Below are 25,101 nucleotides of genomic sequence, written 5' to 3'. Positions count from 1 at the left end.
TCTCATTCAGTGTATTACAAAATGACATGTAAAACAGGACTTAATTAGTTAATTATGTCTGGGCCAGGAGTGTTATTAATTTGTATATCACATTGGAAGCAAATGAAGACCTCACATTTATGGTAGCATCCTAAGGCCCATTCTGCTCTTGAAATGCAGCCTCCTGGATGATATGGAATAATCAAGTTCCTGAAAGTGATTTGACAAGCACCTGATGAATGATTAGTAGACACTTAGGACGGAATATCAAATTTCAAATTTCTTGGCCTTCCCTAAAATTACTTGACTACAAGAACAATTTTTTTTTTATCATATCCACTGGCAGCATTCCATGATTCTTTTGACAGCAGTGACCAATGACAGTTTTTCTTATCAAAGAGGTATGATATTTTGCATTGATCATGTGCAAGCTTTAATGGAGAGTATACTGAACCCATCACTAGCATGCAACTTTGGACTTACTTAAATCACATAAAATACTGATATTATTGTAATTATTGTTCTGAATTTCTCTTTCATTTCACCTCACTTGCACAAAAAAAAAATTAATAAAAAAAAAAAATAAATAAATAAATAAATAAAATAATAATAAAATAAAAATAAAAAGGAAAAAGCTTGAACTGCTTAGAAATGGCACTTCTATTAAGCTGGTGCACACATTTTTGCTTCTCTTGGTAAATTTCATTACCCAGTATTGGTGCTGTAGTAACATCTAACAATGCCAGAAATTAGGAGATCCATGCTGCTCAAGAAATACATATTAAAACATGTACATAAGATCAGGCACATGAAGTGTATTTGCTAACATACATATTAAAACTACTGTAATAGACCATCCTCAAAGTAAAATAAAAAATATATATACATGATAAGTTTTGTGCATTCAAAAAGTATAATTCAACTACATTGTGGTGCAAGACTTATTTAATAGAGAACTGAATCTAAGGTATTACTGGGTTCAAGCTGCAGGATAATATGAGTTATGACATGGCATTTGTACTCATCTTTTACATACCTGCAAAAATGTGCTAAATGAAGCTAATATATGGCAAAATCTTAGAAATATAATGAAGCTACTTAACATCCTGAAATCTTCACTGACGACCCCATGGCACCATAACAGTCTTTTACTTATTTTTGCTAATATACCGAGTTCTCTGGACCTTATCAGGCTTTTGGTTTTAGATTATCCCATTCTATGGATGATGAGGAAAGTGATATCATATTAAGTTGATGGTGCAGCCTCACAGCTCATAACCCTCATTCTCTTTGCAATTAAGTGTCTAATGATCAACTTGTGCAAATTGGAAGCTATTTCATCCCTTGAACAACAGCTGATGACACAGCTTCAGCACAGGCAGGACACAACATAACACAGCACCCTTGCATGAACATCACAGACAAATATTATCACTGGCAGAAGGAGGTGCCCATGCTCTTTCGTTTGTGGTGGTAGGTGAGGCGCTGGTTGAGGCGGTGGTCACGGCGATGGTAATACTCATTGAAATCAAGACGGGTGCTCAGCAAGTGAAGGTTCTGGTCATCATGTTGTGCCAGCATCAGTAAAAATGACTGAACCATGTCCTGCAAAATGATTAATAAATTTTAGAATATGCCGTGGACTTCTTGTTACAATGTACACTTCTACACAGGTCACTTAAGGAGTATCCCATGGACCTTTAATTACCTGATATGTCTGGGTGTTGATCCTGAGATCAGATTTCAATTTGGGCACAACCTTAGAAGTGAATTCTTTTCTTCTCTTCCTCTCTATTTCCTGCTGTTCTTTGGAGGTTCCAAAGTCACCTGCTTCTGTTCTAGCCTGCAATGGGATAAAAATAAATAAATAAAAAAAAGAAAGATAACTCATAAAAACCCTATTTCTCTCCTAACTCACACTCATTCAATGCCATCAACTAAAACTACCATAAAAAAACAAACACAACTGGGTTATATCAGAGCAATTCCAACTATTGAAATTGTTTATGTATACATCAACTTGTAATGTTTTCCATGTAGTTTTACAATGTGAATTCTTACTCAACAAAACACCTATTTGAGAGACAAGATAACATTTCAGAACTCTTCTCATAAGAACCAGGATAAAATTAATCTTTAAATTTAATTTCCTCTTAAAAAGTCTTGATTCTAATTTGTTGTTCTTTCAGGTGTGACTTTAAATTTAATAGTGCAATAACAGAGAAAATTCAATTGTTCTTACCTTGATCTCCAAAACAGCATTTTTACGAGCATTAATTTCTGCTGATACAGTGTGAGATAACCTCTCCTGAAGTGCTCTCAGGTTTTGGATGAGATTGTAAAATGTTCTAAGATGGGTTCTTACTTCCTGTAAGTCAAGATTTATTTAGTGCTAGGAGAATACCTACTTCATACAAGTATTAAAGATTATAATATGCAAAACACACCGACAATGAGAAAAGTTATCACAATACCTTAGACTCTGCATCAAGCAAAGCTCCAGCAACAATTCTCTTCAAAAAATGGTTATGAGCAGCAATGACATCATCAAGACTCTGTGCAGTTTTGAGCAGGTTCATGAGGTCATGCCAGGCACACTCCAACACCTCAAAGGTCATGTAATATTCCATCTGATGGACAAGGTGGACCATTTCCTGGGTCAGCAGCTGAACTCCATGCAGCACAACCCCCAGCTCTGGTTGAAAGCAAAAAAATATCTGAATTCCAATAATACTATGAAAAAGTGAAAGACCCATAAACTTGAGTCTGTCCAAATCAAACAGACATTCGCATCCACATAATTGAAAGTTACAAAAGCACTTGAGTAAATGGATAATGTTCAAGTTATCATAAATAAGCTGAAATTCACTGGAAAATGTTTCAACAGCAATGCTGAGTTATATATTTGCCTCACCAGGGAGTTCTCTGCAAAGTTTTGATGTGGCAGCCTGTTCCTTCCAAATATCCGAGAGAATCATCTCCATTCTCTTGTCCTTCCAAAGGGCATTGAAGAGCATCAAGTACTGACGCATGCACTCTGCTGTAAAGACCTACAACAAATTTTTGAAATTCTACATAAAGGAAAATGGAAAGATGGAATGCTTCACATCTTAACACACTTCCTGTTTTTTTTTATATATATATCTATTCATATATATTTTTTGTATTTAATCACAGATTTATTTATTTAAACTTTCTCATTATCATTCTTCTTAGCTGTATTTTACATATCTTTTCTTCTTTCCATAAATCATGTGTTAGTTTTAATCCTTACTGTGGGCAATTTTTATTTTATCTTTATTTTTAACTTAATTAGTCACTATTGTCAAGTTCAAGTTCACTACTTAAACATCATACAAACAGATAGTACTTACTGTACCAATAGGCCCATCAACATGGTAGTCAAGGCTGAACACATCCCATCCTAAATCCCCAGGAGATATCTCAAGAAGCCTGACATCTAATCGCTTCAAGATGTCTGGTTCCTCATACTGAGCATTACTGGCAACTACGGCAGTTTCCAAAAGGGATGACAGATTGTGTGGGTACAGGTTGGTGGCTGGCTTGTCAAGTTCAGGACTGGAAGATTAAAACTCAATATATACAATACTGTTTTGGCAAAAAACTAAACAAATGAGTAAATATATATGTTGACTACATGACCAGTAATTTTTCTAAGTTTTCTTTATCAAAATCTTCCTCCAGTAACAAATAATACAATTCACTGCACTTTCAATACGTATGTGCTAGGAGGAATTACTTTAATATTTCCATGAGGTAATGGATGAAGTCGCCTTGGCCCAGCAGCAGGTAGCGCCGCAGCGCCCGCAGGTGATCCATTAGCTTATGACGTGTCATAATTTCCTCTAGCACATGGCGGGATGTCTCTCTGAATGTCAGTCCAATGAGATTCTCTAACTGACAGTTCTCATCCTGCATAAACAATGATTCCACTGAAAAAAAAAAGTTGGATCATAATCAGCTTGATGTCATAAAAAGAAATGCTAAGAAAACACTGTATTTCTTTTATGAAATACATTTTCTTTAAAAATGCAACAAAATATGTACAAATAAATCAAGAGTGTGGTATCATTTCTTAGCTGCTGTTAACATCAGCATAAATGAGGGAACAATTCCAAAAATATGGATTTTAAAAATTTTTAGACACCTGTTTTTGACCTGAGCAGTACATATTCAATGATGAATTAATATACAAAAGGAAATAGTTTTCTTTACTCATGTCCCAAAAAGAGGACAAATCAATGTTCAGGTTGAAATATAGGGGCACAATACTCATAAGCTGGATATCTGGCCACCCTATCTACTACTAAATGGAGCACCAATATAAAACTTTTCCCTGGGTACAGAAGCCACCCACCCGTAGTCTGTTGTAAAGCAGCCTTGATGGCTTCTCTGCCAGCTATGGGTGCCCGAAAATGGCAAACATTACGAAGAAAGTTCAGAGATTTCCCAGATGCTAGAACTCTTTGTGCCTGAGATCTGGTAATGAAACTTGGCAGCATTGACCATCTGGAATACAACAATCAAATGAATGTGACAAAAGAATAACTTAATACTCATACATATTATACAATATTTTCTATAAATCAGGCTAATGAGCTAAAGACAATCTTATACTTATTTGATACATGACTGATAATGTGATACACACAGACACACACAAAAAAAATAAATAAATAAAATAAAAAAATAAATAAAATAAATAAATAAATAAATAAAAATATATATTTTAGTTATCAACCACTTGGAATGAGAGCAAAGAGAAGATTATGTGTGGCACTTGCTGTACTGACTAGGTTGTATGAGACAAAAACAATGGAATATGGGAAAAGAGTGAAGAAACTGAATATAAACTAAATGGCTGAGAATCATATTTAGAGTAACATGTATGGGATGATTGAGAAAATGGAAAATATGAAGGTTATCTGGCACTGGAAGAGTTTGGTGATCCAACAAAGCAATGAAACTTTCTGATGAGACAAGTGTAGATACTGTTCTCACACCTTATGGAGTACTTGTCATGCCACAGCCTGTCATCTGCCACAGTGGGATCAGAGGCAATGAAGAACTCATGGTGAGGATCTTCCAGAGCACCATCCAAGAGCCACTGGGTCAGCATGACATACACTGGAGTGCAGGCACGGGTGAGCACCTTACATACAATGGCTCTGTGTCCTGGGTTTCCATGACGTAAGTGCTGTAATTGAGGGAAGATTAGAATTTATTTATGCCTTTCTTCTCATTCTATACATCATCAGCCCTATCAACACATTTCTGCTGCCTGTGACCCATTTACCCCTGATATTCAGTAATCACAATCACTGGATGCATAATTTACAATAACCACCAAAAATCTGTCTTTCATGAACCAATCTTATCTTCATTATCTCTTAGCTGGAAGACATTATTCACAGTATTCACATGCATACTTCTGGTTGACTCTGACCTGGTATATGGATGAGACACAGGCACCGCCATACACCTTACGAGCAGCATGTGTGAGGAAGGCAAGGGCTCTGAGCTGTGCCCGGGGCTCCAGAGTCCACATCACTAACCGCCGGAGAGTAAGACCACCTGATGGCTCCCCAAGTGGTGTGTCTCCTCCATCTTGGATCTGTGTAAGTGAAAATTGCATCATTTATTAAAGAAATTCAACACTGTATATTCCAAAACCCCTGTTGCATTAAATATTTGCAACAAATGAACACAGTACATCACACGTAGCATTACAGTCATCCTCGAACGCTTCACAATTCATGCCTTCACAACTACCACTATCTAGATGCCTCATGCTACTTTCACGAGGCAGTTTTCCTCGCTAAACGCCTAAAGCATAGTATCATGGATTATACCTGACCACTGCTTCATGCACAGCTTTTCACAAGGCACACCTTTGTAAATTTGATTTTAAGGCATGATGCAACACTTACGGTGTCTCACTGAGGCAACTGAACACATCAGTACACATCTTTCTTGACACATCATAGTAGTTTCCCAAGTCTGCACATAGTTATTGTTCAAAATTTAGCTCTTGACTCCACAATAAGATTGCATAATAACATTTGCAAAACTGATATACATTTCGTAACAGCATACCATGACTAAACTAGTATTAATTTGCAGTTTATGAAAATATCATTCATGGCCTCAAGCAGAAACTATTTGTGAAAAGTAAGCCTAACAAAGACAAGTCTACCAGAATCTCTATTCTTCACTATTTTTTTTTCTATGATGCTCTTATTGCTGCAGTTGTGAAATGAATTAAGGGATGCATCAATAGCACTATATCATCAAACACAACACTGAAGATTAGCATACCTGTGCTTCAAGAAGAGCTATCAATCTGCAGTAATCATTAAGCTCCTCTCTCAGTGCCAGCACCAGTGACTGATTCACAAGTCCAGCAGCAGTTCTGTCTGCAGTGCGTTCATTCCCTGCTATGCTTCCTCCCCACTCACAGAAATCTTTGACTTGACTGTACAACCATCCAACATCTGACAACTTTAGAATGATTTCCTTCTGACTTGTTGACAAACGTACCTGAAAAATTGAACATTAGATATTTCAGGATCATAAAACTTGTATTCTTGTGGCTGAGGAAAAAAACATTAAATTGGCCCTTAGATTAAAAACTTGTCAATCTCACATAAAATAGTAAAGGTGTTCCTAAATTGATGTACTGTGCCTTCTACTTTTTTCTTCCCAAAATTGTTCCAAGGGATGCCAGACCTGTAGACTCAGCTCTTCTATTTTATTTTCTCCTGTTAGTGATAGAGCTCTGAAGCTGGCTTGTCTGCTAAAGCCTATAAAGTGTCACTGATATTACTCAGCTGCCTGGTGACAAGTCAAGAACAATTGTCAGGAACATAGCCTCAGTTAAGGATTTTCAAGGCAACTAAAATGGGATATGTTCTAGTTCAGTACAGACTGACAATCAATTAAAGCATTATTTTTTTAATATCCTCAGGCAATAATATGGATGGATGATGGTCACATTACATCTGTGCCCTGTATTACATCTGTTCACCGAGATTGATGACAGTTGGTTCTGTACTAGGTATGGCCATTTTATTTCTCAGTCACTGTATGAATTCGAAAGACATTTTATGACAGCCATTTGTAAAGTTCACATTCCATTACTTTTGTTTTGCTATGATGCCATCTAAACACATGGTGGTGAACCACTGCCAGCAATGCTAAGTATACATCAACATATTAAATTAATCTTCATTAAATCCAATCAGCTAAATAAAAATTAAGTTTAAGCCATGTGAAGTGTAATTCAATTAAGTACTATAACTTTTTTTTATTTTTTATGTAGAAGGGACATTGGCCAAGGGCAACCAAAATCCAATAAAAAAAACCCAGAGATGCCAGTCCCAGAAAAGGGTCCAAAACAGTAGTCAAAAATTGAAGGATAAGTGTCTTGAAACCTCCCTCTTGAAGGAATTCAAGTCATAGGAAGGTGGAAATACAGAAGCAGGCAGGGAGTTCCAGCCTTTACCAGAGAAAGGGATGAATGACTGAGAATACTGGTTGACTCTTGCATTAGAGAGGTGAACAGAATAGGGGTGAGAGAAAGAAGACAGTCTTGTGCAGCAAGGCTGTGGGAGGAGGGGAGGCATGCCGTTAACAAGGTCAGAAGAGCAGTTAGCATGAAAATAGCGGTAGAAGATAGCTAGAGATGCAACACTGCAGCGATGAAAGAGAGGCTGAAGACAGTCAGTTAGACGAGAGGAGTTGATGAGACAAAAAGCTTTTGATTCCACCCTGTCTAGAAGAGCAGTATAAGTGAAACCACCCAGACATGTGAAGCATACTCCATACATGGACGGATAAAGCCCTTGTACAGAGGGGGGCAAGAAAAACTGACGGAGACGTCTCAGAATGCCTAACTTCATAGAAGCTGTTTTAGCTAGAGATGAGATGTGAAGTTTCCAGTTCAGACTATACATAAAGGACAGACCAAGGATGTTCAGTATAGAAGAGGGAGACAGTTGAGTATCATTGAAGAGGGGATAGTTGTCTGGAAGATTATGTGAAGTTGATAGATGGGGGAATTGAGTTTTTGAGGCTTTGAACAATATCAAGTTTGCTCTGCCCCAATCAGAAATTTTAGAAAGATCAGAAGTCAGACATTCTGTGGCTTCCCTGCATGAAATGTTTACTTCCTGAAGTGTTGGACATCTACGAAAAGACATGGAAAAGTGCAGGGTGGTATCATCAGCCAGGAGTGGATAGGACAAGAAGTTTGGTTTAGAAGGTCACTGATGAATAATAAGAGAGTGGGTGACAGGACAGAACCCTGAGAGACACCACTGTTAATAGATTTAGGAGAACAGTGACTGTCTACCACAACAGCAATAGAACAGTCAGAGAGGAAACTTGAGATAAAGTTACAGAGAGAAGGATAGAAGCCATAAGAGGGTAGATTGGAAATCAAAGCTTTGTGCCAGACTCTATCAAAAGCTTTTGATATATCCAAGGTAACAGCAAAAGTTTCACCAAAATCTCTAAGATGATGACCAAGACTCAGTAAGGAAAACCAGATCAGCAACAGAGCGGCCTTGATGGAACCCAAACTGGCGATCAGATGAGCATGAGAGTAGGTTAAGTTGTTGTGCACATAAATGCAACATCCAGCTTTGGACTGAAAATGAGGATAGAAAAAATAAAAGGGAACAGAAAAGGGGCTACTGTCAGTTGCCTCAGAGACCTGTGTTTCAGTGAGGAAAAGAAGTAGAGGTTTAGAAGAGGAGAGGTGGTGTTCTACAGATTGAAAATTAAATCTAAGACTGCAAATGTTACAGAAGTTAATGAAGAAAAGTTGGGGGGGGGGTGTCAAGACACTTGAGTCGTTATCAGAAGAGTAGCCTGACCTGGGGACATTTGTGGTCCCCTCCCCAGATGGGGGATCCAAAGGATGGTGTAGGAGTCATCATGATAATTTTCAGTTTTTGAGTGAAGGGTGTGTGTGTGTTATTAGGTGCTTGTAGTTTTGTGTGGAGGAAGAGAGTTGTCTTTAGAGGGCAGGCTGTGACTGCCCCCTTGTGTTGTAAGACACAAGGGGAAACGTTAAGTGAGGTGACTGATGGTTTTAATGATAAGTTCACAGCACCCCCTGATCTAGTGCTTTAGGCCTCATTGGGAGTAATTATCATTTTGGCAGGTGCCTACTGCCTCCTCTTACTTTGACAAGTATAGATACCTATGAAATTAAATCAAGGTTCACTAAACAGATTATATGTGCTACAAGAAATAATCACTACAACCATAATTAAAAATAAATAAAAATAAATAAAAATAAATAAGTAAAACAAAATCATAATCTGTTATAGTCAGTTCAGAGCAAGAAGTCCGTTCAAGGTGTGGCAGATACTGGAATTCCCATGAGTGTGACGCTGCCAGTTTGTCCACCAATTATCAGATTAACAGTCTGTCTCCTTTCCTTCACATCTCTCTCTCTCTCTCTCTCTCTCTCTATGTATAAATATATATATATATATATATATATATATATATATATATATATATATATATATATATATATATATATATATATATATATATATATATATATATATATATATATATATATATATATATATATATATATATATATATATATATATATATATATATATATATATATATATATATATATATATATATATATTGCACTTATGTAGTATTTATTCATTATCAATTTCAATCTTGTGAAGGGAGGTTTTTGCAGCCATTGAAGGACATTTTTTTCCTTCACTTCTTGAAGTCGGAACTTCATGCCTCTCATAAAACGTCAAGACTGTTCTTCTTACAACACATTTATCAAAGTTATCTAGAATGGTGACAGGTGCAGAATATCTCTTCTTTGGTGACAAGAAGACAGTCCTTTCTGGTGATGTCCGGCCTTGTTTTGAGCAGATTCTTTGAACAGTTTTTTTTCAGAAATGTTGGTGGCTTTTGCAGCTCATGCAGTTGCTTTTGAAGGTGGGATAAGGAATCCATTACAAGCTTTCTCTACAATTAAATACTTGTTGTCATAGTAAAGCATTTCCATTTCCCTGCTATGCAGGACCCTGGAATGCAAGCGAGTCTGAGTTGTAGCTTCCATTAAAATCCTTTTCCCACTGCTCCTCCTTCTCCTCCCTCAACACAGACACACACACACATGCACGCACACGCACGTGCGCGCGCGCGCACACACACACACACACACACACACACACACACACACACACACACACACACACACACACACACACACACCTGCAAGGGAGTGCTAATTGCTTTTTAATGATACCCCACCACCACCACCACCACCACTACCAGGACAACATGGCAACATGGGAAAAAACATTTGCCACATCATAGAATTTATACAAATCATAGTTATAATCCTAAACATCAACACTCACTGTACTATGTAGCTTCCTTTACTATATACAGAATACATAAAATATCACTTTCAGATAGCACATGGATGGGAAACAAAAGAGAGAGGCCCATGTAAGAAGGTTGATTTGGCACATGGCAAGAGGTAAACCACCATACTTGCCCCATCTTGAATGGACTTCTTGCTCTCAACAGACTATAGCAGGCACCTTCTCTTAAAGTCTGAATAAATAATTAGTTAGAATGATACAATCTACTGTCTTTAATCTGAACTTTACCTTTGGGTCTAATCTATAACCATCTTTATTTGAATCCATCTTGATAATTTTTCCTTCAATTCCTTGAAAGATGAAGAGCACATCCCTGATCAAGCTTTTCTCTGTTATGTCTATCAAAGCTGAAAATACAGAAAAAAATTTAATAAACATAAATATATCTGCTATGTATAATAGGGAAAACCCCAAACAGGTATAAGCCTGAGTGATAAAAATGCAAAAACTGTGTGTGTGTGTGTGTGTGTGTGTGTGTGTGTGTGTGTGTGTGTGTGTGTGTGTGTGTGTGTGTGTGTGTGTGTGTGTGAGTGAGTGAGTGAGTGAGTGAGTGAGTGAGTGAGTGAGTGAGTGAGTGAGTGAGTGTGTCAGTTATTTTTACCTGAGGATTAAGAATTTTCTTATGCTTTCAATTTTTTTTTCAAGCATTTTCTAAAAAGTTAGTTTTCCCAATTATACATCACTGTAGTAATAATGTACCTTGTTAACACAAATATTCTGGAGCTAGATGTCATTTATAACTGAATTTCATAAAAAGGCTGAATGGGTCACATGAAACAATGTATTCACAGAGTGAATACATTCAGAAAGAATATCTACCTTCTTTTTTTGCTCCCTTTTTTGGTGTGGTTGGCCTCAGTGGTAGGTGTTCATTGGATGGTGACACAGGCTGAGATTCATGCTGGCAGGGTTCAGCTGCTCCTGAAGCTAGAAGAGTATTCTAAATAAATAAATAAATAAAATCGTATTACCTTATCTTTTACCAGCTGTTACAATCTAAGATCTTTTCTATGACTGTTACTCCAGCACTTAACAGTAAAAAGGAAATAAGCCAAAGCCAAAATCTTTTAGCTCCTGATCTACTTAAGCCTGTGCCCTTTCGATCATAGTCAAACAGTCAAAACAAGGTGCCTACATATGTCCATTCACATTCAATTGTGGCCAATACCTTTGTAAATTGCAGCCAAACGAGATACTCGACTACTTCCCGAGATGTTGGGTGACCTGGGTTCTCTTGCTGATGGAGTGACAGAACGAGGTGGAGTGTTTGGCACTGAGCCTTCAGGAGCAGGTTTTCTATCCTGATGCTGATGTAGCTTGGGTAGAGGAAATGCCTCTTCATTTCCATGTCCATTGCACAATCCATTCTCATACTGGTGAGTAAAAATTCAATATTATGTCTTCTAACAGCTAATGTTCTATCATACAAAAGGGCAAGTAAAAAGGATATCAGTAAGCAGGGTTGGAAAAAACCCAGGTAAAAAGTTTTTTGGGGCTTTATTGCTTTGTGGTACTTTTTTTTTATCTCTCATATTTATATGTAAATCTGTTTTGGTATTTTTTTGCTTATTCTTCATATTTATTTGTAAATCTGATTAGAATAAGCAATTTAAAAGTAATCTAGAGTAAAACAAAAAAGGAGTGAAGGACAGATATTTGTTTAGGTCATGTTGATACAGGTTGGTCCAGTTGGACAAATCCTGTGTTAACTTGTAGAGCAAGTGAACAGGTCAGGTTTGACTACTTTTATATTTTTTATGCATATGTACATATATAGACCTTATTTTATTAATATGATATAAAACAAAACTTATTTATTTATATATATATATATATATATATATATATATATATATATATATATATATATATATATATATATATATATATATATATATATATATATATATATAAACAATTAGGCTTTTTTTTGGGGGGGTGGGGAGAGAAGGCAGTTAATGCCAATCCTGTCATAAGCAATGTTGTGTTGAGCTCTAGCAGCAAGAAGTCTGGGTATATTTCAAGGTATAAAAACAATAAGATTTCCTTTAGTACAATGAATCTCATTCCAGCTGGAATTCAACTCCTAAAGCAATGTATGTGTGTATGGGGGAGGGGGGCGAAGTAACAATAAAACCTAACACACTGATAAACAGATTAACTTCAACACATCATTCTACTTAATGAATATGTCAGTAAGCAATGTTGTGTTGAGCTCTAGTAACAAGAAGTCTGGGTATATTCAAGGTAAGACAACAATAAGATTTCCTTTAGCACAATAAATCTCATTCCAACTGGAATTCAACTCCTAAAGCAATGATGTGTTACAGTGTATGCTGTAACCACTTACTGCAAAATTTTCAGGTGCATGAATTCTTTGGTCCTTGATATGACCACAGCTGTCTTGACTTAAAGATAGGAAAAATGTAAGGATGCTGGTCTTGTTGCGCAGTACAGCCTGTGGAACATACATATGGAACATCAACTGCCATACATTTTTTACACATATTTCATATTTTAACAAAAACTTATCTTTTTGTGCATGTATTACATATTATAATTACTCTGAAACTTATTTTTAAAATTAATTATCTACACAAAACTGAATACAACTCACCGACTTCAATAACCTGTTCATCAAACTTGAAAATCGTGCAGCATCATCAATTCTTTTTTCCCTTACCAATCGGCGTTTAATTCTATCAGCAACTACATTGTGGTCCTTGAGCATAACATTTGATGGGCTTTCATTTAGAAGACTCACAGCCATGTGAAAATGGTTAGCCAGTCGGTCTGAAAATAAGAGAATATCCGAGAATATATCTAAAGCTCAACACACAAAAAAAGGTCTCTATACTGAGATCATTACTGAGACCACTGCTGCTTGCATGGAAGACCAATGTATGGATTAATTAATCTAAAGGCTGGACACAAACTAAGGGAGCACCAAGTCTCTGAGGGTGTACAATGCATGTATACATTGAATCGCAAAAATACAAGATAGAGCAGTGGATACAGTAACATCACTCATGAAAAAATACTAGTCGCTCCCTTTTGATAATCACGTGCACCCTTAAAATATCACGTCTGCTCCTCTCCAAATGACTCGGTTCCACGAGCAAGACTACAAATACTCAAGACTGTATTGCTTTGTTTTTGCCACGGAAAGATCCACTGGCCTGACAGGGAACACGTAGGCGGCCACTCACCATCGCTAATCCCTGTGACGTGGGAACACAATCTCTTGAGCAGTGTGTTGGATGCGTCCATCATTCCTGCTGCTTTGGACGATAAGATTAGTGTACTTGAGAAAACTTGTCATAAAATAGCGAGTATCGACCACCTCCGTAGTTCTCATGGCGCCATTTATTTTTGTTTTGTGTTGGTGTGAGCGCCGTTAGCTGATTGGTCGACCGCGGAATGAGTGACCAATCACCAACCAGCTCTATGGGCACCTTGTTTTGGTGAGCCGCGTCTGCTGCAGATTGTAAACTTCTCTCTCATGATCACAATTTATGTAGTTATGGGAGGTTATTATCTATATATGAAAATAGATTAAAGGTAAAGGAATAAGATATACAATATATATATATATATATATATATATATATATATATATATATATATATATATATATATATATATATATATATATATATATATATATATATATATATATATATATATATATATATATATATATATATATATATATATAGGTATATAGGTACGTAGATAGATAAAGTTTAAAAATTAAGAACAAATTCAACACCAAAGAAAACGGTCGAGTTTAGGAGCCGTTCCGTTGCAAAGACTGAAATCCGCAGAACATAAACAGCTGTGCTGAAGTCGCGTTGGGTTATGGCTCCCAGGGTTTTTGGGCGCGGTGAACCAGGTAAGCCTATGCTTTGTTCAGGAGGTCAGCTCCACCCAAAAACCTCACATTCCCACCAGTCCCCTATATTTGTTGGCCATAGTAAAAGAGATAAAGAGGATGGTAGTATTTGTTGAAACTGCAAATTTACCAAAAAGAATGTATAGTTGTTTCTCAATTCTTATTTTTCATTTGTCAGACTGTATAAAGTATGTACAGTAGAGTATGGGACAACAAACTTGATTCATTCCATTGTAGCATTCGCTATGGCAAATGTGCGTTATGGCACCTGGAGAACCTATAGGAAAAATTAATTGGTTCCATGGAGCCAAAAAATAATATAAAAAATCCACTATTTTCAAAAGAAAAATACATCAAAATAGGCACATTTGCACTACAACATTTTAAATAACACAACAAACTTATACAGTACCCTCCTGAGTTTCACGCCTATTCCTAAATTCTTAGCATCTTGAGTTTTGTGCATTATCACCCAAAGTTCTGCATCACTTTGACAAGCATTAGTCACATTTACCTACTGGCAGTGTCATGCATTTACATACAGTAAACCCCCACAAGTCAGAGCTATTTTCTCTCTCTCTCTCTCTCTCTCTCTCTCTCTCTCTCTCTCTCTCTCTCTCTCTCTCTCTCTCTCTCTCTCTCTCTCTCTCTCTCTCTCTCTCGCTGTGAAAGTAAGGATAACCACAAAGATTGCGAAATAGGATGAGGCTGATTGAGAACAAAAATTGAATTACAAATACGATAGTGAGAAAGAGCAAGAAATGATGAAGTGAAAATAACATAAAATGAATGATAGAGAAAGAGAGAGAGAGAGAGAGAGAGAGAGAGAGAGAGAGAGAGAGAGAGAGAGACTTCACTCACTTGTCCCTTATCACAGACAGATATGGGAGAGGGGAGGTGACAGGGAGGGAGGTTTGACACAAGGCAAAAGAAGGGAGGGGAAAAAAAAGGGGGAGGAAGGGACAGGCAACAGATAGGTGAGCAGCAGCTCACACAACTGGCAAATCAGTCTTGCAAGATTTATTTTGTTAGAGTGTCATGAGCTCTAGCATACTCTTCCCATTGTGAACAACTTTGCTGAAGAGTTATGATTTTCCTCCAACTTTAAGCCTTGTTGTCCTTCACATTTTTGTCCTCTTATCTTACAGATACAACTTGAGAAAGATCTCTGGGAAATGTGCCAGATGCCTGTAAGTATAGCTGGAGTTGGCATTCATAGACTAAGCAAATAGGTTTTCATTCAATCATTCAATACATAATTGCTGTGTAAGTAGTTATGTAGTGAATATATATATATATATATATATATATATATATATATATATATATATATATATATATATATATATATATATATATATATATATATAAAGTGTGATAGAACTTTATGTTTGGCTTGCAGACGAAGACAGAGGACTTCTGGATGCAAATGAATGGAAATGCACCAAAGAGTGTTTACTTTCATGAGGTTATACTACTTAGTATGATTTTTTTTTTTTTTTCCATTCCAGTTAGTTGCTGTTTCAGTTGGAATTTCCAGTTACAACAACAGGATTCTCTAAAACTGGTGAGGAACAAGGTAGTCTTTAGTTATAATGCATATTAATTGATACAATGTGTAGCATTTTTACTCCATAATCCAAATATTGTGCTGTGAAAATATCTAAATATGATATTTTAACAAAGATAACCATCTATGTGTGTTTTAAGTATAAGTTTGGTTTTAGTAGTTACTAAACCAAACTTTGTGGAAGAATTGAGTGGTTAATATTGCAATTTTTGTGGGGAAAATAATGAAGCAAATAATTTGAAAATAAAGCTTGATTTTAAATTGCATACATATACTGTATACAAAGAGGGAGTGAGCTGAAAATCTTTGTTGGCTTGATGATGTATGAGCTACCTGTCTGTTCTGTAGCTGCAATATGACTTCCCTAAGGAGATGATTATGGCAGAAATACTCCAGGTCAATAGAACAGGCATCACAGTAGACAACAAGTAGATAGCATTGCCTGATAAGTGTGTTACTGACAATAGTAAATGAATTAGTTATTAATTAATTAATTTATCTATTTATTTTATTTATTTATTTATTTTTATCTATTTATTTATTTATTTGTTTATTTTTATTTATTCATTTTTTTGGACATAATTATATGTTAATAAGTGGTATCTCCTCTATCTCTTTCATGGCTACCAGCTTTTAAGGTGACTTGTTTTCCATCAAACCTTTTGAAGAACTTTTATTTTTATGAATGAGATTTTTTTGAGCAATAAAGCTACCAAGATACTCTTCCATCCCAAAATTCAGAATGCTTCTTAGTTATTTTTTAGTGGAGTATTTTGATACAATATACTATAGTGGAACCAGACTTACTTGGTACTCAGGATGTTGGCTGTGCCTCTCTGCACTGTTGTCACCTCAACTCCAGAGTGACCTGACCTGATTTGACAGTGGCCAGCAGGGTGCAGCCTGTTTCAAGGACACTGGGGTGGCAGCGCACCATGGCCTATATGTGTTGCCAAGTGTACCAAAAGATATACAGTGTCGTTGTTCCATCATCAAATCGAAAGCTATTAAAAAAAACATGCAATCATATATAACAATTTATAATTTTGGAAAAACTAAGGCAAAGGATGAGAGAGAGAGAGATGTTCATATGCCTGTCAATTATGAATGTGACACCAATAACAGCCAACACCCCTTGTACCAAGTTGGTTTCGTCTCACTATAGTACAGTTACAGCTTCAGTGCATCTGATTATTTTTTTTCTTTTCTACTAATCCAAGATAAGGAAAAATATAAATCAGTAATTGAGGGTGTCTGATAAGTTCTGCCCTGCTTTGTGTTTACAAACATCCCTTTAAATGGAGTTGAAAGACCTTTCAAGATACCAGCAAGGCTTCAAATACTGATAACTCAGCCAGGCATTGCTGATGCCATCTAAACTGTTTATTCTCTGAAGTCCTCTTGTGAAACAAGGTGGTCAGCTTAAGATGGAAATGCTGTATTCTGACATTTTCAACAGAATTTATTTCTCTTTTCAGATGATATGTTATCGCAGGACCATTATGTTAAGAAGACGTTCTTTGCCATGGATCTGGCTCGGGATTTTATGTACATTTTTCTATCTCAGTGGGCTGTACCAGTATCTGGTGGCCTGGTCTTACTCAGAGTATTACACACATTGGGGACCCTCTCATCCCTTGCCACCACTGATGGCCCAACTTAAGACAGGAGAAGAGGCCAAGGTGAAACCTGTGAATGAATTTATGTTCTCTTACACATACTTGAATGAAAAATGCAAAGGAAAAGATTCAGTGAGATTAATGTATGTTGTGAAGTCTGCACTGGAAAATTTTGATAAAAGAAATGGAATTCGTAATTCTTGGGGATTTGAGAGTCGCTTTTCAGATGTAGAAATTAGGACAGTTTTTCTTGTTGGTATGAATTCACCAGAATCAAACACACAGAAACAATTAGAAAAGGAAATAGAAGAACACAAAGATATAATACAGGCTGATTTCATTGACTCTTATTTCAACAATACAATAAAAACTATGATGGGATTACACTGGACGTATCATTTTTGTCATAATGTCAAGTATTTTTTGTTTGTAGATGATGACTATTATGTATCCACCAGAAATATGTTGAGATTTTTGAGAGATCCCAGAAATTATCCTCAGTATCTTGAGAAGTACATTGTGACAGCAGTGAATGAGTATATGGAAGACCTGTATGCAGGCTATGTCTTCCGTGACTCATCCCCCATTAGGTGGGTATTCAGCAAGTGGTACATATCACTGGATGAATACCCCTACTCTAAATGGCCTCCATATGTGACTGCAGGAGCATATGTATTATCCAGGAAGAGCTTGGAGGAATTGTACTTTGGCAGTATTTACACCAATAATTTTCGATTTGATGATATATTTCTCGGAATGGCAGCAAAGAAGGCAGGTATTAAGCCTTTCCACCACAAGGAGTTTTACTTTTACCGCAAGCTGTATGACAAGGAAGGTTTTAAGTGGGTTATTGCCTGCCATGGTTTTGATAACCCCCAGGAGCTTCAGTCAGTGTGGAATGAGCAAAGATCTGCTGGAAATGCCTAACAAAATTTCCAGATACAAATGTATTGCTATATTATTTACAAGAACTTAACCTGATGTAATTCCAAATCTTATAAACTATTGTTGTATACCATTATGCATATAAATTTCATACTTGTGTTAGTTCAAATCCAATCTCATATCTCAAAATTGATGAGTCACTGAGCTTGCAGTAAGACATATTTGTGTGTCATCAAGTTTGTGGCATTGGTGGGTTTGTCTTGTGGAAGCAAGTTTTGTATTTTTATATTCCCTTGTTTGTTTATTTATTTATTTATTTGTATTTTTACTCTAAGCTATTCTTGAAGAGTGATGTTAGGCTTCTTTAGTGTAGGAGCCATCAATGTATGATTATTGTACTTTAAATTGTAAATGTCATGTAAGATTTTTGGTAATTGTCAGTGAGAAAACAAACTTAGTTGTATTCAGATTCAGATATGAAATCCTTTATTGCCAATACAGTGTTTTAGGGCTGATGATATAACTCAGCTGAGCACCCAGGCCTTGATATAGGCTGTGGCACCCTCTAGGTAATTCCACTCAATTTATCCTACTACAGGTAAACTTGGATAGAAACATCTTTGGGTAAACCATTCAAGTGTTTGGCTGCGATTACCCTTGCCCTAAGTATTTGTTCTTGATAGAGCATGCTGTAGTCAGTCATGTCTTCTTTTTCAGATTGTGTTATGATTTAATATCACCAGTGTATGGGTGAACCTTTTTTCAAATTTTAGTTATGAGTGATTATTTATTGGCATTTCCCCTGTTTTCATTGCTGTGTTAAGATGCTTTATTGAGCTTCATATAGCTTCCTCCATTTAATGTGTACTCATATTTTCATGGATTTTTGGTAATGAGTATGTATATTTGCCATGGCAGTATTTTAAAGTATTATGTAAAAGCTTTAGAAAATAAGGTGCCAGGTAGTACAACATTAGATTTCTTAACTTATAGTCTGTTTTTGCAATATTATCTCTGCTGATTAGGTAATGATAGAATAACTGCTGTTTATCGAGCCTTCTAGAGAGTCAAGATTTATACATTTCCAATATTTTTATGAATACCAAATACTCAAATGAAATTTTGGCTTACATTTTCAAAGTTGGTTGTAGATGCATCAGTTACATTTTGGTGTGGTAGAAATTTGTGCATGCCAAGTAAATGAGATGCATTGAAAGTATGCCACAGAATGATAGCATCAAACTGAGTTTCTAATGGACATTCATAGGGTAGCTTATATTGTATCAGATATGTTTACACAAGATTTTCCTAGAATGTTTATTAGAGAAACTGCTATACTCTTTATCAATTTTGAAAAGCAAATTTCATGCAGATTTTGCTTTTGCCAACTGATAGCATAGCATCTTCATAAGAAGCATGGTTATGTGCCTCTTGCTTGGCCATGTTACTCTTTGTCCATCTTTAACTATGAAACCTCCCAGCAAGAGGGATAATGTAGAAGCACAGACTTTTCAGTCCATGGACTGGAATCTCCTGTTGAGGGCCAAATCAGCTGATTGCAGTGGAGGCCAGGAGCCAAGTTAGGCTCCACACACACTGCAGTAGCAACAATGACAGTGTAATGATGGAAGTCAAATTTTTTTTAAATTATTATGTTAAAAACATAAGAAAAATAATTAAATAATGTAGAAACCTCTAGTTTGAAATGGAGAGGATGATAAATCTTCTCTTCCTTCTCTTATGTAACTTCTATTTTTTTTCTCCACTTTGTTAATTTCATTCTCTTCCTTTCTCCTTTTCTAGTAATTTTCAGCAAGTGAATTAGTAATTTATTAAATATGTGAATTAATGAATGTGTGACATTATTAACATATGCTTCTTTAATAAGGAGCACAGGAAGATCTAAGGGACACTTAAGTGATGGGATCCTTCTGTGAAAAGCCACTTGTTGAATGTATATTAGTGCTTGGGCATAATGATGGTGGGCAAGTAGAGAATTACAGGTTCTCTAAAATTAAATTTGTAATTACATGAGTGTGTTCAAGCCCTAAACAACTGAAGTAAGACTACATTTTAAAGAAATGCATGATGAACTGATCTCTATATCTGTATTGGTTTTATATGTTTGTTATTTTTGTAATATAAAATCAGTTTGTTGGAAAAGGTCTGTGGTTTATATTATGCCAGTTCACATATGATAATGTTAGTTTGAGTTATGTTTGAGCCACATGAGAATTACTGGGTTAATTAGCTTGAAATTTCAAGGGAGGTTGCTTCATTGAGATTCAGGGATATTGAAAAAAGAAATACCTAGATCTATACCTCACTGAGATGGAAAATGTGAGTAGTTTTTGGAAAATTATGGAAGTCCTGGCTTTGGCCTTCTTTGAAAATCAGCTGCCAAGAATGGAAAAAGTAAACATTTGTGATAAGTATGAGGAAAAATATAATTAATGCTTCTTTTCCTGTATCCATCTATGTACTGTAATTGAATTTTGATGTATGAAGGTAGTGTTTTAATTTGCTGAGTCAAGTTAAGGCTAAACTTTAGGATGGAATTTTAGAGTTTCAATACTGAGCAGAAAAGAGGGAGTAAGAGTTTGTATAAATTTGCTGTTTCTGTAAAATTTTTATATTGCTGTAGTTTCTGGAAGGAGGGTGTGTTTGTATAATTCTGCAGTTTCTGGAAAGTTTGTATAATTTTGTAGTTTCTGAAAGAAAGGATTGTGAATTTATTTATATATGATTTTGCACTTTCTGAAGTCATTGAGTTTGTACACATTTGTATATTTCATTTTGATGAGGCATTCAAACATTTCAATGTACAAGACATTGAGCATGCTTGTTAGAACATTAAGGCCAAGTTGTCCTGCCTTATCCCATATACTCCACTACATGTATGTGTTTCTGTTTATTGGACCAAAGTCCTGTGAGAATCTCACAAATTAACAATATGTTTTGTTATACTGATTTTTTTTTTTTTTTTTTTTTTTTTTTTTTTTTTTTTTTGCTTCTCAATTAATTTAATTCATGGTCATTATATGTATTGATAAAAAAAAAATGATATTATAGTTCTATAATGAATTATGAATGAAAATGTTTTATAATAGTGAAAGTAAAACCTGAAGTATTAGTTATGGTGCTTTTCCAGAAAGGATTACAATGGATGAATTTCCAATCCATGGAATATACTGCGAGCTTGCCAAACTACTATAGTGTAATTGTTGAGATTATTATTTATTTGTTATTATTTTTTTTTATTAATATTTGTTTTCACTAAAACACTAATAAAGCTAATACCAAGGCTTAGATGATTTTTCAAGCTTGTCTCCTTTTCATCTCTAAGCTTGCCTCCTTTTCATCTCTGCTCATAGTGACACTGGTTGTCATTATGTACAATACTCCAGTCATTTATGGCAATAAATGGTTACTAGATAATTTTTTAATCATAATATGTAGTTTACACTAGTACCATTCATAACGGATAGTTAGTGGTGAGGTGATGTTACATCTTGCTTTAGGAAAGACATTATATATAATGGTTTCAGTGGAAAATACAAAATAGTAAAGATCATTGATAACCACCACACTTCATCCCTGCTTTAAATACTTAAGTATGGCTGAGAATCATACCCCAATTTGTTCAAAGAAATTAATGTTTAGTACACAAAAGTGAAAAGTAATGTCTTTTATACATAATCAGTTAATGATTGATGTGAATATGAAAACTTTAGCTTGCCATGACCTCCCATATTTAGGACCCATATTTGGATGTCTTCATTGTTTACAATAGGCCTTGGAAATGTCCAGGCAAATTAGGGATTTAAATCAGGTGGGAACATTGTGAGATCATTAACATCCCCAAAAGATCCTGACTTGGCCTTCCCTACACCCAGGTAGCTGAGTGCTTGCCACGATTAGACTCACCAATAGTCAAACTAATTTTGATGCTAGTTGCCACTCATATACAGGAAGTCAGTCATCTCAAAGAAAAAACCATCTTATCAATACTTGGAGAAGAGGGAAGACAAACAAAGGGGAGTAGGTCCCCAGACAAGCCTTTGGGTGGAATACAAAATAGCATGTTACTGTAGAAGTATATACATGTATACTGTATATACTACCTTAAGGAATAGTGACAAATATTTGCAGTTGATGCAAAAATAATTAAAAGACAGAAGCTTAAATAACAGAAAAAAAGATAATGCAAGGAGTATACAGCTTCTCTACAGAATTTTAGATGAATGTGGAAACAGGATGTTTAGGGGGCGTGGCATTATAACTTCAATAATTGGGCATGAAAATTTTAATTTCAAATGGTTATTACATGATAAAATGCACATACAAAACAGCCTGACCCAAGGTTTTATTACAGTGAAGAAAATCAATGAAATACAAAAATCAACTGCATGTACGAGTCAATGAAGATAATGTTACAATGACATTAGCTATGCCATTAGGTACTGAAATTCATTAAACAAATGCAAGACCATCAATGATATAGCATTATAGTAACATTCTTATGTGATACCACATAATGTGAAAAAAAAAAGATGTCAACTGCTTCTTGCCAATGAACTTACACTTATGTTCAATTTCTGCAATAATCAAAATTTTAATTGTAGGGTCAAGTCTTCACATTAGCCATTACAGTTATTCAGCTTTTCTAAAACTATATGAAAAATTTAGTAATTAGTTATAAACCACACAAAAAACATAACTTAAAAGAGAGTACACTTGTGAAAGACTTAACCTACTGTTTGCAATCTATTTCAGAGAAAATTAAAAAAAAGTGGTTCTGTGAATGCGTTTTGTTTTTTGTTTTTTTTTTGTCTTTTTTTTCATTATAACTGAAACATGTGGCAATGAATTTGCTGGATATGATCCCATTAAACTGAAATATTTATTTTCACTAAACATAACATGAATTTCCAATCTTATATTTGTTGAACATTATACAAAAATTAAAGAATTCTACAGCATTACCTAAATAAAAATAAGCAGTCAAAGTGTCGCTGAAAGATAACTCAGCAACACAAGATAACATAAAGACAGACATGTTATGGAAGATTCTTCCATTCCTGTTAATAATAAACTTAAATCCTATGCTTTATTAAGAACTAAAATCATAGCTTACATAGGTGGACCTCGAAGGAAAGGCCCAGGACGAGATCTCCTGGCTCGCTGGGGGCTGCTTCCTCTCATTGTCATTGGATTATGCATCAAAGGATTGAACCCACGTCCACCCATGGTAGGATTTCTCAAGAATCCACGACCACGATCTCCACGGCTCATCAGATAGCCTCGCCCTGAAGGTATGAAGGTTTCATATTGTATTTCACTTAAGTTTTAAAATTAATCATAGTCTTACTTTCTAAACCATTGAAAGAACTGGCATTAGAAAGGTAGAGACACTAAAACAGGAAAAATTCATATCCTTTGATAATGTACGATTCTCCCTCTTCTCAGATATGCAATAATATTTATCATATCAGAGGTTAAAAGTAAAATATTCTTGGCTGATGATGCTGTGTCATTAGCTGGCCATTGTTATATACAGGGAGTTTCATCTTTTTAATGAGTCAGGTCTGCTGATCAGAGATGGTTTGGATAAGTTGGAAGGGGATGGCAGATTGATTAAAGAAGAGAAATTTTAATGAAGATTTAATTGTAATTTTAAGAGTTTTTTTTAGAGGAAGATCCAAAAAACTATGAATGACATTATCCAAGACCTCAGAGTTCCAGACCCATGCATGAAACTTGGTACAGACTGTGCAACCAGGCAAGCTACCATGAGGTGAATAAAGCTACCACTGCAATGATAATGACAACCACTCATATCAACTAACCTCTATGAAATCGCTGTGGTGAGTCCTCCCATGTGATGGGCGTAATTCTCCGAGGCTGAGAAGAAGAAGGCATGGAACTAGGAGTAGATGAGGGCACATTAGACATATCTTGAGGAGCCTGATTACTGCTGCTGCTGCTGTTGCTGTTGTCTCCTCTCCTCTCCTCTGCTTCACTGGCTTGCCTGTCTACTTCAGCTTCTCCTTCATCTTCCAAGTCAATCACTGTAGCATGAAAATATGATGGTTATGGACCTACTTATAAGCCATTTACACATGTACAAACTGCAGTTATCAAAATAAATGTGTAAATTTTGTTTACAATGATAGGCGAAGATAACCAAGGTAGACACTGTAGAGTGAGGTCAGAAGAATATTGCCATCATGTTCCCTGTATGCCTGTGGAACGTGACAAGGAATGGAAGGTAAAAAGACAGAATCTCTGCTTCATATCTTATTCCTACCAGATAGAGATGATACCTTATCCATAACACCTTGTCTCTGGTATCCTATTTGAGGGGCATTGCAGTCAGTTATATAGACAGACAGACAAATGAAGTAGATAAACAGTAATAATAATAATAATAATAATAATAATAATAATAATAATAATAATAATAATAATAATAATAATAATAAAATGATAATAATAATAATAATAATAATAATAATAATAATAATAATAATAATAACAATAATAATAATAAAAATAATAATAATAATAATAATAATAATAATAATAATAATAATAATAATAATAATAATAATAATAACAATAAAATACATACATACATACATACATACATATACCAAAGTTGTTTCCTTCAAAAAGATCACCAGC

The 25,101-nt window shown here is 35.4% G+C and overlaps 3 protein-coding genes across 4 annotated transcripts in view; 1 reads left to right on the top strand and 2 right to left on the bottom strand.

The window, feature by feature from the left end:
• Positions 1–477: 477 nt before the first annotated feature.
• On the bottom strand, positions 478–13,857 carry LOC135100878 (gamma-tubulin complex component 3 homolog). Of its 2 annotated transcripts, none has more exons than XM_064004405.1 (17): positions 13,655–13,857; positions 13,063–13,238; positions 12,796–12,903; positions 11,614–11,818; positions 11,265–11,372; positions 10,674–10,792; positions 6,319–6,540; positions 5,447–5,614; positions 5,004–5,197; positions 4,358–4,509; positions 3,740–3,932; positions 3,354–3,558; positions 2,894–3,029; positions 2,454–2,674; positions 2,222–2,347; positions 1,688–1,822; positions 478–1,584 (listed from the first exon to the last, which is right to left on the bottom strand). In XM_064004405.1, exons 1-17 carry the CDS (start codon positions 13,716–13,718, stop codon positions 1,411–1,413), a joined length of 2,706 nt encoding a protein of 901 aa, XP_063860475.1. In that variant the 5' UTR covers positions 13,719–13,857; the 3' UTR covers positions 478–1,410. The 2 variants fall into 2 exon arrangements, with proteins under 2 accessions (XP_063860475.1, XP_063860476.1); XM_064004406.1 differs by lacking the exon at positions 13,655–13,857 and adding an exon at positions 13,511–13,528.
• Positions 13,858–14,228: 371 nt separating this feature from the next.
• On the top strand, positions 14,229–21,723 carry LOC135100877 (beta-1,3-galactosyltransferase brn-like). The gene is made up of 4 exons (XM_064004404.1): positions 14,229–14,340; positions 15,489–15,530; positions 15,852–15,907; positions 17,389–21,723. The coding sequence occupies exon 4, from the start codon at positions 17,389–17,391 to the stop codon at positions 18,454–18,456; it is 1,068 nt and encodes a 355-aa protein (XP_063860474.1). The 5' UTR covers positions 14,229–14,340; positions 15,489–15,530; positions 15,852–15,907; the 3' UTR covers positions 18,457–21,723.
• A 982-nt stretch (positions 21,724–22,705) lies between these two features.
• The window catches only part of LOC135100982 (nucleoprotein TPR-like), a 48,768-nt gene continuing 46,372 nt past the window's right edge, over positions 22,706–25,101 (bottom strand). The window contains 2 exon segments of the mRNA XM_064004598.1: positions 22,706–23,723; positions 24,264–24,485. Of these exon segments, the coding sequence (XP_063860668.1) occupies positions 23,548–23,723; positions 24,264–24,485 (398 nt within the window). The 3' untranslated portion in view covers positions 22,706–23,547.

Source organism: Scylla paramamosain, chromosome 5, assembly GCF_035594125.1.
Source record: "Scylla paramamosain isolate STU-SP2022 chromosome 5, ASM3559412v1, whole genome shotgun sequence".
Taxonomy (NCBI): domain Eukaryota; kingdom Metazoa; phylum Arthropoda; class Malacostraca; order Decapoda; family Portunidae; genus Scylla; species Scylla paramamosain.
This window is presented reverse-complemented; position numbering and strand designations above follow the sequence as displayed.

What these genes read in the sequence shown, in the direction of transcription:
- LOC135100877 (XM_064004404.1), top strand. Translation starts at nt 17,389, where the DNA reads ATGATATGTTATCGCAGGACCATTATGTTAAGAAGACGTTCTTTGCCA.
- LOC135100878 (XM_064004405.1), bottom strand. Translation starts at nt 13,718, where the DNA reads ATGATGGACGCATCCAACACACTGCTCAAGAGATTGTGTTCCCACGTC. An exon ending in TTTGGCTGCAATTTACAAAG is followed by an intron (nt 11,373 to 11,613) that starts GTATTGGCCACA and finishes ATACTCTTCTAG; the next exon opens with CTTCAGGAGCAGCTGAACCC. An exon ending in TTGATGGGCCTATTGGTACA is followed by an intron (nt 3,030 to 3,353) that starts GTAAGTACTATC and finishes AATTTGTTGTAG; the next exon opens with GTCTTTACAGCAGAGTGCAT.